At 41.8% G+C, this 18,327-nt stretch overlaps 1 protein-coding gene and 1 pseudogene across 1 annotated transcript in view; one reads left to right on the top strand and one right to left on the bottom strand.

Moving 5' to 3' along the window:
* The window catches only part of itpkcb (inositol-trisphosphate 3-kinase Cb), a 47,066-nt gene that overhangs the window by 13,124 nt on the left and 15,615 nt on the right, over window positions 1-18,327 (top strand). The window contains exon 2 of the mRNA XM_066704060.1: window positions 2,430-3,841. Coding sequence (XP_066560157.1) covers window positions 2,699-3,841 — 1,143 coding nt within the window. The 5' untranslated portion in view covers window positions 2,430-2,698. The remainder of the gene's footprint in view (window positions 1-2,429; window positions 3,842-18,327) is intronic.
* LOC136750482 (general transcription factor II-I repeat domain-containing protein 2B-like) lies at window positions 5,767-16,440 on the bottom strand (annotated as a pseudogene).

The following is an 18,327-nucleotide window of genomic DNA, read 5'->3' as shown; positions in this document are numbered from 1 at the left end:
AACTGCCCAAAAATAGGTGTGCCAAGCTTGTAGCATCATACTCAAAAAGACTTGAGGCTGTAATTGGTGCCAAAGGTGTTTCAACAAAGTATTGAGCAAAGGCTGTGAATACTTATGTACATGTGCTTTTTTTGTTTATTTTTAATAAATTTGCTAAGATTTCAAACAAACGTCTTTCACGTTGTCATTATGGGGTATTGTTTGTGGAATTGAGGAAAATTAATGAATTTAATCCAGTTTGGAATAAGGCTACAACATAACAAAATGTGGAAAAAGTGAAGCGCTGTGAATACTTTCCGGATGCACTGTAGTTAGGTCTCTGAGCTCCCCCCTCCACAGTTCTCCAGTTTGCCTGTGGAACTGAAGTCCATCCCAAGGACCACTTAAAATATATCTCCTTCCATCCCTTTGCCAAACTTGGTTGCTCCATTTCCAACTTCGGATGCTGAGTAACATTTTCTTGTTCTTCTGCCACTGATTTGATTTGGTAGTTTTGTGGGTAGTTTTCTGTAGCCAGATGTTTTGCAGGCATTCTGTTATAAAAATCACCAGCTAAGTTCTGATTCTGTTGTACGCCACCATTCCCAACAATTTTTTTTTAGCTTTTTTGTGCTACGTGGTCAATCACATAATGATTCCGGTGTGGATCACCAGTATTGGGAAACTGACTGAATCATTAAAGCTAATTTACAGCAATATAATTTCCGAGTGCAGTGAAGAAATGTTTAGTCAGCGTTGGTGACATTTTGATTCCAATAAATCGGGTGTCTGACGGGAGACTGTTTGTCTGTGAGGTTGCTTATAACTTCCTATGCCTATAGATACATTTAATTTATTTGTTACAGGTGTTTCCATCGGGATAATGTACTTACAAAAACAATTTAAATTAGACTACAGAACAAATACTATTAGCCTAGGTTTTTGCTATTATCGATCAATTGTTCCAAACCAAATGTGTTTCTCTCATTTTGTCCCCTTTAGTTTTCTGTTTTGACTCTTAAATATGTTATCAATAGTTTTTTTTTTTAACTTCTAAGCTACTAGGTGCATGTGTAATGTTTCTGTAATTATGTTATATTCCCTTTTAATGCTGTGTTGGTTTGATAAACCATGTAAGTCACTCTGGACTGCTAAATGACTTAATAATAATAATAATAATAATAGAAGAATGTTGCAGATGTACACTCAGCTGAATGAAAGTCTTTCCCTGTACATTTCTGAGCAACAATTAACAATTCCTCAGTGACACACTCCTGGGTGCTCCGTAGTTAGTGTTGTCTGTGTGGTTGTTCCGTGTGATTCTCAACCAGCCCTCGGCAGTGGTGCCACTGACTCATCAGCTCAGACACGCTCATTCCCATTGCGGTGCTCTATCCTCTGCTTTCTGTGTTTGTTTGTTGATGAAAGATGAGGGAGTCTTTGAAAAATCAAAGTCTTGTAGTGTTTGTTGTGTGATTCATCAGTGTGCTGGCTCACCTCAAAGGTTTGTCACAGCAGCACCTTCACTGTTTTTTCCACTATGCTGACAAGTTGCTTACGAAAATTCAGTACTGAGAGGAAGCAATGTGTAGGGTTTCCTTTTAAATTAATGCTGACATAAGCACGTGCACTATTTGTTTTTGCTTTTGTGACGTACAGGCTGCATCTAGTCTGGGCAGTGCTTTCTGTCACGACAATGACAGCGCAATATCTCCCCCCAGTGGTAAAACAGGAAATGTACCGCGTCAGCCTTAACGCACTCAGAATCAATAGACAGCACAAGTCCACAACGCCTTCAGTGGTGTCATGCATGAAACGTCACAGCATTTAGTTCTTAGAAACTTGCTTCCGCTGATGAACAATGACAACGTGTTAATCATATAGTGACTTAATCTATGCTAAACAAATAATGAAATACATTATATAATCTGAGAATATCCTCAAAAGTAATTTGCCCACACCTCTGATTTAAGGCACCATGGAAATTAAACAATGTTGTGAAATTGGTCCAGCTGAGACAATGTGTTGAATCAAGTAGGTAGAGGCACTGAAAACCTAGCAACTGTACTAAAAATAAGTGTATTTCCTTAAAGAATATATCTAATCCCCCAAATTATGAAAGTGTTTTTCACACATTCGTGCATGAAAATGATTGTTTTGTTGAATTGTATGTATATATAATCTATTTATGTAATTATTTGTATTGGTTACTTACTAAAAAAAATAATTATATATTTGTGCGTATGTGTGTGTGTGTGTATATAATATATATATATATATATATATATATATATATATATATATATATATATATGTAATAGGCCCAAGAACAAAGAAAGAAACGACAGATTACATACAAAACAAATGCTCAGAAAGGGGCTTAATCTACATTTGCATTTAGAATTGATAGTAAAGATCAGGCGCTAAGTCATCTCTTGTGTTTGTTACAGGGCCTGTTCCCTGAGATCCCTGAAAGCAGCGCAGAAAGGATGTAATTGCTGCCAGACGCCCACATCCTTGATGTACCTGCACAAGCCATGATGTCTGGATTCAAAGGACTGCGGGGTTTGGAGTGAACGGGAGTGTTTTATTGCAAGGCCCAGCCCAACAGCTGCCCTGCTGGTCCAGTTTCTTTTGCGTTGACGTCAAGCTTTTGTTCTGTTGTCAAAGGGAACGGAAGCCCTGCCTCCTAGGCGGCGGGGCCTGTACGGTGAGCGGGATGGGTCAATCTTCCTCCTCGTACTCGACTGTCGCTTCGGGCAAAGCGAAAGGGAAATCAGCAGATAGAGCAGCCTTAGCCGGGCGAATGAAAATCCGCAGAATAGGCAGCGAGGAGCGGAGGGATGACCGGTTTAACCGGAATATATCGAAAACGAAGGAGTTGCCTCGACTTGAGGAGACACTCCGGGGCTCAAGTGCTCACGCTGTAGCTCTGAACAACAGCCAAGTTCCGCAGCTGCCCGGGAAGGGAGATCCAGAGCAGACCAGGACTGTGGCAGACAGCAAAAGCGCTGCGGGTCGCCTGGGTGTGAAAGCTGGGCCGAAGGAGGTCTCCAACAATAGAGTCTCAACGAGAAGTTCTGGGGAGGTCCCTCTTGATGAAACGGGCTTTGATATCGGGTCGAGCGAAAACGGCCTGGGCAGCAGTCACGGCAGTGTTGTGTCAGACTCCAGGCGAGACGGCAGCACCGTGTCGCTGAACGGGGACCATGATAGTAATGCATTGGACCGGAACATGGAAAACCGCAACGAAAGAAGTGCCTCAGTACCCCGCTGCTGCCTGGCGCAGGACAGGCCGGCCCAGACCGGCATCTCGGAGGAGCACAATGTGAGGAAGCGAATGGAGCTGGGCTTGCAGCTGGACGCGTACAGCGGCAATAGCGCGTCCAGGAGCGTCAAAAACGTCAGCATGAGGAGCCAGAGCTGTCCCGCCGAGTCGGGGAGCACGGACCCCGACAGGAGTTTCGCTGTCTTGGGGAATCATTCAGAATTAGGAAGCGAGGAACAAGAAGAAATTATTTGCTCCATTCCGGGCAGCCAGAGCTTCCCCGGGACCATCCCGAGACTCATCGTCACCAGGGAGCCGAGCCCCAGTCGAGGCGGGGGGAGGCTGGCAAGTGTCTGCGATGGGGGGTCGGCACTGGACACGCACCCGGACGAGGAGTCCCCCTGCTCGGACAGCGGCTGTGGTGGCTCCCCGGCCCCTTCCTTGCTCCTTCGCAAGCTGTCCAGCTCTTCCTCCGCCGGACTGTCTTCGGCTTCTTCTTTCGAGGAATCGGAGGACGATTTCACCGGCAGCGACATCGAGCCGAACAGCCTACTTCTGCAGAACACGCTGGGCAGTCCGGACGAGGCGGGAGGGGTAAGTCGTGTTTTTAGTCTTTTTAATTTACATTTTAGGGTTGTCTTCCATTGTCATAATCGCAAAACGTAATACATTCCTTAAAAAAAGTAATTCTGCCTCTTACGTAAAAACTACGCATGTAGCTACACTTACTTGTTTCGCACCTGATCTTCTGATACTTTACTGTACTATTTTTATTTTATGTTTAAACGTTTAGTGATGGCTGAGTGATAGCTGTGCAGCTCTAGACGGAAGAATTGATCAAACACGGCAACATAATTAGTAACACCATTTTACTCTAGTTTACTCTAGTTAACTAATTAACTTTAGTTAATCTAGTTCTGTGGGCAATATGTATCAATAAACAATGTATGATGTTTGCAGAAAGTTACTTTAGTTGTAGTTGTATATATGAAGTGAAATTACAGAAACTATTGGATTGTTCACAATATGAAAAACACTGTTGATGATACAATAACATGTAATACATTAATATTTACATTAGTAACAATATCACTCCCTATATACTACAATAAAACAATACACGAGGTAAACACTGAGCTGTTTATAGAAGTCAGATTATCAGACACAGTTAAGATGTATTTGACAGATTTGGGGAAAGTATTCCTTAGGGTGATGACACAGACAGAAAACTAGTCAAGCACAGTGTGAAACTTATCTCTGCCCTACTGTAATAACACTGAAGCAATATGGTTTACAATTTCTCCATGTAGAGCAAAGACCACAATAATTGCAATATCAAGTAACACTTATGGTGGAATTGTGTAGGTTGTGGTTGAGGAGCCCAGCCTGGGATGGAGATTTTTGATTGGTCCCAGTAAATTTCATTTTGTGTCCTGCACATGAGGTTTCCACATAGAAAATCCAAACCATGTCTTTGACACTATGGTCTCGCCTAGTTTTGTCTTCTATATAATAATCTTGCTGTTATGTAAGACTTGTGTGTTGGAAGGGCTGAAATAACCATTTACAAATCTCTGACCATTCAGGGTTCATCGTGTTTAAATGGTGTCAGTGCCAAATCTACAATGGTCTCGTGTCGCTTTTCTATAGCATCTCTCCGCCATGCTCTGCTACAGACGGAGACAATAATTTGACCCTTAGGTTTGACCTTGTATCTATAAACCACACAACTATTATGCTCTTTTGTTATTGTGGAGTAAGATTTGCTAATCTCCTTGTTTACATCTAAAACACTGCGTCCCTTTAAGATGAGGGGCATATACTATTGTGCAGCAAGTGCAGGCCAAAAAATGAAATTCCATTATTGTGTCCATTAATTACCCACTTAATCGTGACTTGTGCATGGGCTGGATGCAGACTGATGTTTCATACTGTAAATTGCTGCAACATGGCCTACTGATTATCTGCCTAGGATTTAGTCTGCATCTTATCGGATCCTATGGTCTTTGTAAACTCTTATCACCCCTATTCCTTTTTCTCAGGTGACTGCAATGGACTCGTGCCATTTTATTTTGGTTATGATAAACACAGTCACATTTGTATGAACATTACTCAGACTTAGAACAGCACAGTTTAGAGCAGGGGTGGGCAATAATTTTCATAAGTGAATGTCAGTGTGGCATTTGGGGCCACATATCTTTTTTTTCATGATTTTTTTTTTTTTACACTGATATTTGTTAGAATGTGTGAAATAGTTCTAACTTAAAACTTTTACTCATTCAATGTGAAGTAGAGAGTCTCTCTTGGACATTAACAAGGGAGGTGAAGTCAGGTGTCATTTCTGATGTTGCAATGTGCAGCACTGCTGCAACTAATGGAGGATCTGTTCTTTGATTTATTGAATTTCATCACCGAAAATGTCTGTTCGCATACGTAGGTTGAACCAAACCGTACAAGTATCTTTTGAGCGTGGACCCTGATCTTTTGAAAGTTCTGTTCATTGAGAGAAGCATGAAACCTCAGGAGTAGCACAGATTTGAATTGTTCCCCAAGCAGTGCGTCAGACTGCAAGTCAATAAGCTCAAGCTTGTGATCAATAGGAGCGTTGTCCACACTGAATGTGAAAGGGGACAAAATCAAAGCCATGTTATTTTCTAACATTTTAAAATCAATGAGCCGGCGTGAAAATTCAGCATGCAAAGCGATCAGTAGAGATGCGTATCTTTTTCGGTTCACATCAGATATCGTAATCTGTTGGGAGGTGTGTGAAGTTCTTGCCTTCAATTTGACAGGAAAAAAGTAGCAACTTTGCCATGAAGGCTTTGACAAGGGAGTACATGTCATGAGCAAAAAGCCCCCTTCCTTGTAGTTTACAATTCAGTTAATTCAGGAGACCCATGACATCAAAGGCAAATGCAAAATCAGTCTGCCAGTTCACGTCATGCAGTTGAGGGAAGTCTTTTCCTTTCATTCACAAAAACAAATCAATCTCTGATTTCAGGTCCCACACTCTTTTCAGTACCTTCCCCAAACTGAGCCATCGGACATTTGTTTGATGGGGAATATCTGTGTGCTCTGTCTTGGACTCCTCTAATAGAGAGACAAATTGCCTGTGGTTTAATGCTCTTGCCTGAATAAAGTTCACTAGTTGTGTAACTGTCTCCACAACATGGCTAAGTTTCAAAACACATTTGCAGTGAACCTCCTGGTGAATAATGCAATACAGTAAATGTATTTTCTGCTCTGGGTTAGTTTCTGTCACTTGGTCCTGTATCCTTTTTAATAACCCAACATTTTTGCCTGTCTATTTGGACACCCATCAGTGGTCACACCAGCCAATTTCTGCCAATTCAGTCCAAGATTTGAGACACACTCATTAACTTCATCCAATAAATCCTTGCCTGTAGTTGTGTTTCTCATTGACTGCACTGACGCAGGTTCTTCAGTCAAAGTAAAATCTGTAGTAATGCCTCATATGAAAATCAACAGCTGGACTCTGTCTTTAACGTCACAGCTCTTGTCAAGGGCCAGAGAAAAATAGTTTACCCTACCTTTCAACTGTTGTTCCAAGTTCTCTGAGATTTCTTCAGCACGTCGCTTCACAGTACGCCTTGACAGCGAAAGTTTTTCAAAAAGCACTTTCTTGTCAGCACACAATATTGAAGCAGATTCAACCAAACATTCCTTGATGAATTCTCCCTCTGAGAATGGCTTGCTGTTTTTTGTGATTTTGTGAGCAACTACATAGCTTGTTCTGGTAATCCATCTTGAGCTGAATAAAGCCTCGTGAAAAAGCTTTGTTCCTTTTGCATTCTTGAAACCATCTTGTGCGATTGTCTACCTTACTCTTCCGAAGACATGCTCTCATATTTGGCTGCATGTTTAGTCTCGAAGTGACGTTTAAAAGTTGTACTCTTTGAATACTGCTACAATTTCTTTTAAAACTAAGTACACAGCTTTTCCTGCAACATCAGTTAAGAAGTATTTTGATGTCCATTCTATTTTAAACACTCCGTGTTCCGCATCTATTTTTCTCTTCTTGGATAAACTCATTTTGCAATTGTAAATTTACCGGTGAAATGTGACATCACTTCCCACACTCATGCTGAACCATAGCAAGCATCATAGCAACCAATCAGCAGCCTGTGTCAACTGAGTACATTAAAAGTCCCCTGAACTGTGTGTGTTTACATTTAAAGTACATACTAATGAATACTAAGAGGCCTTTTACATTATTTTATTAAAGTTTTCACAGCTACGCGAGTGTATATTATTTAAAATGATGATTTAGTCGTGAGGTCATAACAGGCCGGAGTGAGGTAAGGAACGGGCCGGATTTTGCCCAGGTCTGGTTTAGAGGATAGACGTTTGTATAAGTGAACCCCTACCACCCCCACACCCTTCACAAACACACACACAGCCTTCAATCAAAATCACAGAATCTCCAAAACGTAAAAGCTCTGATGCTTATATTATGCTTGAAGGAAACTGCGTGAAAATGCGTGTAGATCAATGGAATATCCAAAGCATGACATGTCCTTCCTTAAGACAACTTCATTAACCTTCTTTATGTAGACAGCAGATACCCCTGTTTCCTTATCAAGTGTCTATAGGAAGCGACTGGACTCTGATCCCTCAGTCTGGGCCTTTTTTTGAAGCAGCCAAACTCCCTGAAAAGACACGACTACCTTTCTGCAGCAGATCCATTCATTAAAATTTCTCTGAGCTGTAAAGTCTTGTAATGAGATGATCGTGAGGGCCAGGTCTCATTAACCTTGTTTGTGTGTGAATATACTGTTTATATTAGCTATGCTGCTGCTTTATTTCATCAGACAATTGTTAGAAGAGCCTATATTATCACAGCGCTCTGCAACGCACGACACCATCTGACTTGACTTTCTTCTAATAAGATAAAGGATAAATAAGTAATAATAATTAACTGGTTTGCTGCCCCTTGATATGATTTCACATTCTCTTCAGTCACTCATGCCTGGCAGCGATCAGGGAGCCAAGCACTGGGCCTGTGTGAGACCAAGGGTGGCTGCCAGGTCTAGGGTGTGTGTACACAGAGCTGATGCAATACAGACAAAAAAGCTGCACAACCTGTTAAAACAACTCGGACATGGCCTGTGAATAAGGGGGATTTGGGTTTAACACACTGCTACCAAGTGACATTAACCATTGGCAAGGAGCTTGGTAGAGCAATGGGCTATTTGGGCTCACTGGATCAGTGGGAACTGTGGCTAGACTCGATGTGTGTCTTCCAGTCAGATCTTGAAACATTGGAGGACTGTATATGTACTGTCAGGCACCTGGTGCAGTAAGTTTTTCATGTTCTCTCTCTCTCTCTCTCTCTCTCGTAAGCAGTAGCAGTGGCATATTTTTTTACAAAAATATATATAATGAGGTTTGATATTGGCCTAGTAAAACGTATAGCCTACAGCAACTCCAAAAGGTCAGTCTGAGATTGCTCACCTTCTCTTGCCAGTTGAAGAAAACTGGTTATAGGCTGTGTCTGCTGCAGTTCAGATCAGATCCTTTCATGCTGCTGGTTCACTTGGTTTAAAAGTCCTGAAGCCAGAGGACAAAACCCTGCATACCTGTGTTGTACACAAAGAGCTGCTGGAATGGTGACTGGTAATGATGGAAACTCTGTGGCAGTTGTCATTATCAAATCATTATCCATGGGCATCACATTCACATGCTTCTGACTGTGTGAAACTGTTCCTGTGTCCATCAGCACACGTCAGCACTTTGTAAAGGATTTCATTTGACTTCGTCACGGGTTTCTTAGTCGTGAAAGGCTACGTTTACCATAATTCTCCCACAGTGCACACGAATTAAGGAATCAGTCTGCCACATCCAAACGTCAGTAGTGTAGTGTGAGTGGGCAATGTGCAGAGTATGGCACATAACAAGAATGTTAAGTAACAGAGGCAAATTATTCTGGTTTGAAAGAGTCTATAGCACACAAGACTGCCAGGCTGGTGGGAGGCAGTGACTGAGAAACGGCTCATCTCCTGACGTCAGAGAGAAGTGGGTGCTGGTCAGCTATGGCCAAGGATAAAAACATAGTAAACGTGTCATTGCCTTGGTCTTTGTCAAGCCCACCTTTCCTTTTCAGACACTAGACATCTATTCATACCCTGCCTCTTGGATGTTGGATTTAACGCCATGCAGTAGCAAAAAGTGGCTGTCTTTTGTGTTTTGACTGCTAATCACAGTTTCTTCTTTATTTAGTTTTTTTTTTTTTTAAACAACTCAGGGCCCCATTCTCTGAATTCCACAACAGCACTATTGTTCTGCCTGTAGAGCTGTGCTGCTGATAGCTAGAGTAGTGGTTTCACTGGGCTGTTTTATGAATGGAGAAGTTTTCAGTGTCGGGCAGTGCAGGCCTCCATCTGTGGGATTGCTTGAGATACAGGGAAGTGACAATAGGCTATGAGAATGTGATTAATGCAGTTTAGAAAAGACAATAAAACTGTGTGTACACTGTGATTGAACTGAGTTGATGAAGTGAAAGAACACATGGTCAGTTTTTGCAAGATGAAGTTTGGGGGTGTTTTTTCTACAGCTATTTGATGACTGTTTTGGTTTAAAAGAAAAAAAAAAAGTAAAATACTTCGCATCGGTTTAGGAAGGTTTATACTTTTTCCCATTAATATACTGCCTGGAAAATTCAGTTGCCATCAGAACCATATGCAAATAGCCTCAAGAAATTATAGCAGACACTAATAAGTAAGTAGCTTGAAACGTTCAACTGGTTTTCATATCATTAAACCTGAATTGCAACCAGTTTCTGTGCAATTGGAGGTTTGTGTGTTTAATTCCACTGAATGGGGTATCTAGGTCCTGCAGTAGAAGTCTCTATTTTTCTGCTTGGTATTTTATTCCAACAAAACTATTTTTAGACTGTTTGTTTTAATATCCCAAGGCTTTTATCATTCTTGTCCTAGCCCTGAAATAGTAAAGATCTACCACTCTGAAGCTGAGACCCACACGGAACAAAGTGAAGGGGAGTAACACACCCCCTGCGTTTTCCTGTACAGTTGAGACTACTATTTGTGTGAATGCATATGTTTTGGCACAGAATCCACCATGACCCAATTTAGATATATATATATATATATATATATATATATATATATATATATATATATATATATATATATATATATATATATATATATAAAGCATACACACACAGTCATATATGCAAATGCACAGAAAGAGAACCCCACATAACCCATGCCAAGTCAGAGCCTAGTCCCCAAGAGGGAAATAAGGCACAGCTCCCATCATTGCCTCTCCAGACTTTCCTGTTGCACAAAAACAAAACAGAGAACAACGATGCTGACTGCCAAGGGGGATATCTGAGAGCAGGCAATGTGGCCGATTGTTAACCTAGATTCCTCTGCGCCGCGCATTGCCGTCGTTCCTCCCTCACAGCCTCAAGACAGCAACTCTCGGTGGCATTGCTGGTTCTCTCTCTGCTTGTCACCACTTGCTTACATTCTAATTCTCTTCCTCTTGATCGTCGGCTCCATTTCCTTTCATCCCCCCCCTCCTCCTCAACATGTAGCCTACTGTACCTCAAGCTCCCTTGCTCCACTTTCCACATTCCAGCCCAGCTTAATTTACATGTTGGATAACTCAATTACCTTGAAAAACCCAAATGCTTAAAATAATGGATAAAGCCCTGATTTGGCAGATAATGAGTTTAACTAATGCTTCACTTAAGTAATTGAGATCACAGTTTGAACAACGTTAAGCAGGATGGTGTGCCTGCAGGACCAAGGTTGAGAATTAGGGGGAGTAAAAATGTAATTGTCCCATAAAGTTAGCAACATTTTGGTCCCAGAAATAACCTGGATTACACTGATCAAAGCAAAAGCAGCCTCTTGCACTTCCATATCTGAAATTACATGGAGCTGGCCAAGACTCGTGCTGATCTGGGGGCTGGTAAAGCAGCTTTGAACAAGTTAAGAGGACACGTGGAAGTACAATACATGAGTACAGTAGAATAGCAGAGGGGAGTCTACATTAGTAATTAAAGAATATTCATAACATGATGTCTGTAATCATTGTAATCAGGAGTGCGCTTCAAAGTATCTGAAGAATTCTAGGAAGGAGCAGGATGTGTATTTAAGACGCTGGAGATTTAGAGGGCAAGTCCTGACGAAAAGAAGCAGAAGCAATGGAAAAGTAACACACAAGGGCACAGGTCATGGGGGTGGGGGGGAGTGAGAAAGGAAGGGTTTAGAAAGAATAGAAATACTAATGCTGTTATTCCCAGCCCCTCCTTCCTTGGAGCTGGGTGACCACAGTTTTCCAGCACCGTGCAATGCAACCAGCCTTCCAACCGCGTCAGACGGGTGTAAAGCCTGACACATTTTCAAGTAACGTCCTCCTTGGAGTGCTTGGCAGTATTCCTTGCAGGAAGAGTGGGGGGGGTGGTGTGTGGCTGTGCGTTCCGGCAGCAGTCAATCTGTGAGTCAGAGGCTGTGTTAATTCTGACTCTTGACTCAGGCCGGGCTATTGTGTGTAGAATCCTGGCGGGAATCGCTCAATTGCTCACTCGCTCTCTCACTCCCACTCTCTGACTCTTTTCCCACTTGGCCCATTCTCTCTTTTTCCTGTTGTGGGGGTGGTAACTCGCAAGGGCCTGCTGTTAGTGGTCCGCATGTTGCCGTCTGAGTTGTTAGTCGCTGTTTGATGCAAGTCATTCCATCAGCTTTGGCTTTCCAGTAGCTTTTCACACTGCGGTCTGGTTGGCACACTCTTGGGCCGAGGAGCTATAGAAAGCAGCTGTGGGAGCCCTGCTGCTGTGTTGAATGTGTTCTACCACATGCATGCCTCTGCTTGTACTCAAAGTGGACATCCACATATGTCTTACACAAAGCAAGTGGTGGCATTTTTTTAACCAAGTAAGGATTAAGGCAAAACTCAGTCCCCTTTTTTTAAGATAATATAAGCTCTTTGTGTATAACAGTCATCTCTGGAGACTTACATTTGCTAAAACATGACCTGGAAATGTGCTCAATTTTAATGTTGAGGGCAAGGGCATGCAAGATATCTCGGAGGGGTTTTGATGGTGAACAGGTTTTGAGGATCTTGCAGTTACTGGCTGCCAGATATACAATGGCCCAGTGTCCTGTAACATTTCTTAACTTTTAAAGTAGCCCTCAATTCTGTGTAGTCGTACACTGATTTGTTTCCTGGTGGTCATTTGTCTTGGTTCATTTCAGAGCAGTTCTTAAGTCAATATCAGTGAGACTGTCATTAGAATGAAACCCGGTGGTGCTCACACTGCACAGAAGAGTCTCCACACCCTTGTCTCTCTGCCAGATCAGAAAAAGATGCTTGTGATATTTGAGTAATGAGCCTCTAACAGGCAGCCATGACACAGCCAAACAGAGAGAGAGACTGTGCGGTCATGGAAAATGCAAAGCAGTTAAATTCTGAAGAGTTTCACATGCAGCAGGGATCTGAAATGATATGTATCTCACTATATTAACTCCTGAGGTTATCTCCCTGCTTGAAGTAATCGTGGTACATTTCAAAAGAGAACCAGCCGTGTCGCAACTTTGACACTTTTGTGAAGCAAGCATGAGAGGCGTAAATGATCTTCAATGCATCTGTGTTGGTGCTTCCTGGCAATCAGCTTTCATGCTGTTGGGCCCAGGATGATATTAACTTGAGTTTCCAAACCTGGATGTGTGTTGTTACTATGCATTACTAAGTTTGTTTCGACAGCAGTTTAGTTTTTTGTTGTTGTTGTTGTCGTCCTTCCCCCCGCCCCCAATTTGAATAACAACTATTGCAAATGCTTTTTTTAAATATTATAGTTAGACTTCCATGCAAACCATGATAGTCTATAGCTATCCACCAATCTTAAATTGAATCATCTTTGATTTTACATTAAATTAAAGAAGAGGAAAGGAGTGACTGGTCTGTGAAGGAACCACACACTCACGAACCAAACACTACAGATTCCCACAGTTTAAGTCCACATTCATCCACATTGAACATTTCTCTTTCATGGAGGGGGTCGGTGGGCTTATAGTTGTGGCAGTAACTGTAGAATGGATGAGTGCACTTTTACACAGCAGTCAAGAGGCAAATAATGCCAACATAGCAATGTGATTTAGCCTAGTTAAAAGCATTTAGTCATCAAACATCAGCCACCCTACGAAAAAGTGCAGTTAAAAGTGTCTTTCAGTCAGCTATGCCACCTGCAGTTTTCTTAATTAATGGCAATCAGGTGGGGAAATCAATCAGAATAAGAACAGGAAAATTGAAACATACATTCATGTAGACTGAACAAAAAGACATGACACTGTAGTGGGAGTTTTACTATTATTTTATTTTATATTGTTAATGGTTTTTTGTTTGTAAATGTGTTTGGTTGAGGGCTTAAACAAAGGCTTTGATGATAATATTTGCTGCCTAGAGCATGCTGACCCACAGTAAAGGCTGATCTCCTTTTGACCAGTTCCATTTAACTAGTTTACAACTACAACAGTAATAAATAATCTCAGGCAAATGTTAATTATAATGCATATGGTAATTCTGTTTGTACAATTGGCTTTTAGCAAGGTGTAGACACTTCTGATAGATAAGACTGGAACATATTGTCTATCTTTGAAGATTCAAAGGCTTCTCCAACTCCCATCTTTAGTTATTTTCTTCACTTCATGTGAGAGGAGCTCCAGGTTAATCTGTATTTTTTTGTTGTTGTAATAAATGTGTTACTTTTTAACTGGTATATGCTGAATTTCTGAAACCTTTATACGCAAGACTAAGAATATAGCCAGTTATAACAGTTACGCAAAGCATAATAACCTACATTTTCATTAATATGCAGTGGATGTAGGCTAATCAATTGAGATGATCAATCCATTTACATTTCCTTTTGTAAAAGGTATTAGTCAAGATTAAGACCTCTGTGATGTGGATGAACTAGTTCAATACCATAGAAAGGCATCTGCGAAAGCGTACAATTAGCCAAGGGAGAATTGCATTCTTACACTCATCGATTGGAAGACATGTCTTTTTGTCTTGCCAATATATTGTAAACCACATGGGCAAGCAATTTGATTGCATATTCCTCTTCTATACATAATTTATCTAATGTAATATTGGCATTACATGGAAAAACTAACAATTAATTTATTTTCAGTATCCCTTGACAAGCCACACAAGACCCAGTATCGGGTCTATTTGAAGGCACTTTCAACAGTTTGATACAATCTGTGCTGATAAGCCAATTTTTTATATTTGTAACCCCTAGAATATGGAAAAAAAGTTGTGTAGAGTTCACGATTCCACACAGAGTTGTCACTAGATGAGATAAACCGGCGATTGGATAGTAACTTTAGCCTATCCCTAGAATGAGTTTTATTAAATATGAAATAACACGACAATCTAAAATCTGCTTTGGCATCCATGACATGTTTACATTTGATTGGTGGTAACATCATGTTCAGAAAGTACTTTGACTTGATGTCCTGCTAGAACCATGCAAAAAATATTCAATTTCCAAAAAATTGGCGCAAGTGGTGGGCTGGAAGGTGAAAAGAGACAAATAAAATATATCTTGTATTGCATAACTTTTAACCTTACTCAAAACAATAGCCCAGAAGACAGAACTGCTTTTTAGAAACTGGACTGCTTGATACAGGTTTTTGTTTTGGAAGTCTCGCCCTGCTAGTTAAAGTGTGACCAAACATGAAACCACACACATACGCACACACAGACACACGCTGAGTCCTGCCGAAGAAGTGTAATGGAAAATTGGGCTGAAGGTGGCTGCGTTGCTAGGCGACACAGTTTCCTTATATGGTTTTGTGCTGCTTTTTTTTTTTTTTTTTTTTCCCCACCCCTCCTCCTTGCACTACTGTATAGAAGCAAGATTTTTTTTCAAAATTCTTGAGAGGAGCAAGTTAGCGTTATTTAGGAGGGTCTCTGTGTCCGTGCTGCAAGTGCCACTGCAACAGGGCAGGAGGGAGGAGGAGGAAGAGGCCCTGGTGTCTGGGGAGCTGTCCTGGGTACAGTTGGGTCTTCTGTCCCAGGTGGATGGGGTTTGTGTTGGCAGGGGGTGGGCAGGCTTCTAATGCTGGAGGGGGAGGACAAGGCCCAAGCCAGATTGCCTGCCTGTACTGACACCGGTCTGGTGAGCTCTCTCCTTAATCTTTTCCATTTGGCATTATCCAGAGTGATTTTCGAAAGGCAAGTGCTGCAATACTTGTATTGACCTATTTCAGAGTTTACAAGCCACAGAGGCACGGATATTGACACAGCTGCGTGTGTGTGTCTGTGTTAAAATGTGTCTGTGTGTCTGTACAGTTTTTACGCAGAATTCTGCAGCTGGGAAAACCTGAATCCGATATAAAACTCCAGAGTAAAGGGAGTCTTATCTATTTCTCCAGGACTTGAAGATGCTTTGATACCATCTGTGTTTATTTTTCTTTGCTTGATTATTTCATGCCTTTATGGTGCATCTCTTTGCATGGGTGTCCTCTCTAATTCTTTCAAAGGGTTTTGGGTATTTTTAAACTGAGAACATTATTAATCTTAAATATGAACTATTTTAAATACAATTGCTGCTTTTGGACAGTATTATCATACTCTCCACCATGTGCATGTAAATGAGTGTGGGTAATGGAAATGTAAATGTTTGTTTTATTGAATGTGCAGAGGCTGTGGATTTGTGGAAAATGCAAAACCCTTTCACCCTTTCCAGCTCACTAACAGGAATTTACCAAGCTACAGACTCTTGTGAACATTGTACCATGGATCACTTAGTCTGAGCCGGCATGGAAGGGTTTCCAAGAGCACTGCCGACATCTCTCATGGGTGACACTGCAGGGTGGAGAGAGAGACAGAGGGGGAGAGACAGAGGGGGAGAGACAGAGGGGGAGAGAGAGAGAGAGAGAGATGCATATTTGCATTGTAACGCATCACTCAAAGCTACCCCTCAAGGCATGAAACTTTGCAGAAGCCACACCAATACCTAAGCAAACAAGGAATCAGAAAGCTAACTAATGGCTTTGTTCCCCCACCCCACCCCTCCACTAAAGATCATTTAGGAAACCGCTTTGTCACATCTCCATCATTCTGCATAGGGTTACAGCTCCCATCAGCAGCAGGCCCTCTCCGCGTGCCTTTCCTTCTGTGTGGCTCTGGCTCATGACAGGGTTCTCAAGGTCCTTCCAGCAGCACTTATGGCATGCATACAACAAAGGAGGCTCTGCGACAACAGAGTGCCAAGCCTTCCTTCTGTTGGCACACAGCTCACCCCACCACACTGTGTTTCTGAAGGGTGGAACAGTGGGCACCACTGGCAGACTAACGCAGTGCAGCCAGGAATTCTTGGAAGTCACCAACCAGAGCATTTGCTTCTATGCAAATGCAACTGAAACCAAACGTATACTTGATTTTTCACCTTAATTAATTGGTTTGAATACCACAGGACTACCTTATGCACTGTAAAAATAGTTCTGCTGTTTATCACATGTATAAGAAGGTCAGTTTACAGGCTGGGTTTGTTTTCTGCTGTTATATTACATGGAATTTACACATAAATAAGGAAGTATTTGGGAGGATTATCTGTTAACCACATAGTAGCCCAGCTGCAGGGGTCTTCATGTGTGATTCTTTTGTGATCAGTTGTCTTTTCTCCTTCATTGCAATTGCTTAGCTTAAAATCTGTAATGCGAGCTGTTTTATTTATTTTCTATGGTGTTCAGAAGCTCATTTCTTGCTGAGTCAGTGAGTAGCAATGGAAAATGAAAGCATACTATTGCACACTCCTAAAAGGGATCAGCCAGAAACTAGGCAGGTGACTGCAGCCACCCATGTGTTAATCTGAGGGCTTCAGGCAGGGTGACTTGTTACAGCTTTGCATCGCTACCCCTCTGATCTTCCACCTCACACACACACACACACACACACACACACAATGCACCCCCCCCAAACCTTGCCTTCCCTTTGGTTAAAACAGTACTCGTGAAATGTGCTCAGAACTGGCCACAGACAGGAACTGACCCCTGAATGGTGTTCAGAACAATAGTAGTTTACCACGGTGCTAAAAATTATAGTTTAAGAGGGTTAGATGTTTTCTCCCAGTGGCATTTATTTTGGGGAATGTGAATTCGCTCAAGTGGCTAGACATGTTAATTGGATATCTGGAGGATATTGTTTGAACAACAGCTATTTTTTGGGCAGGGGGGGACTCTATCTTATTTTATTTTGATGGTGAATATTTTTGTTTTAGTTTTTTTCCTCCCTGCTTATAAAAGACATATGGCTTAATGTAGGCTTCTGTTCTTGAGTCTGAAGTTTGCGGTTTGTTCTAAAGTGTGCTTGAACAGTTGAGATATGTGACGGTTTGATAAGAGTTTCATGCGCTCTGCACTCGGGTGGATGAGGCTGTGTGTTTTGAGTTTTTCCACTCGCCAGTAGTCGTGCACAAACTGGTTATTCAATGGCTCTGAGAGTGTTTTCTGTGAGGGGTGTAGAACGCCGTTCACCAAGGTGACAGACACAGTGAATAGTACAGTGGTGCCACAGGATTCATGGGCACTGAGGATGTGAGATAAAATGAACCCCCATGCACATAGATTAATTTGCTTTCACTGCCCTTTTCGCTATGTTATGTTATAAGGCTGTGCATCGTAGTGTTCAGGATTTGACCAATATCTCTCTCAAGTCACAGAGGCCGTGTAAGCAGGAAATGAATTGAAATTATTTAGGGAGGGGTGTGCCTATACCAATTCACAGCAATTTGAACTAGCAGCCATGGACCAGCACAGCCCTGCAAATTCAGGGCATTCTTCTGGGGTGGAATCATCCCAGGCGCTGGGGGGGGTTAATGCAAAGCTAGGCAGGACAAAATGTTCAGCGACAGTAAAAACTCAAACAAAGCCTCCACGCAGCTCTTGGTATTTGTTAGCATGTTTTTTTATTGGAACTGATTTGGTGTTGTTCAGCGCAGTGTTTGAAGAGCAGCAGGGAAGGGGATGTGGTTTAGGGAAACAAACTGAAAGTGGTGTTTAAGAGAAAAAACTGAGTTAGCA

Source organism: Amia ocellicauda, chromosome 5 (genome assembly GCF_036373705.1).
Source record: "Amia ocellicauda isolate fAmiCal2 chromosome 5, fAmiCal2.hap1, whole genome shotgun sequence".
NCBI classification, from domain to species: domain Eukaryota; kingdom Metazoa; phylum Chordata; class Actinopteri; order Amiiformes; family Amiidae; genus Amia; species Amia ocellicauda.
Note: the sequence above shows the minus strand (reverse complement) of the source record. Positions and strands in the feature narration are given on the sequence as shown.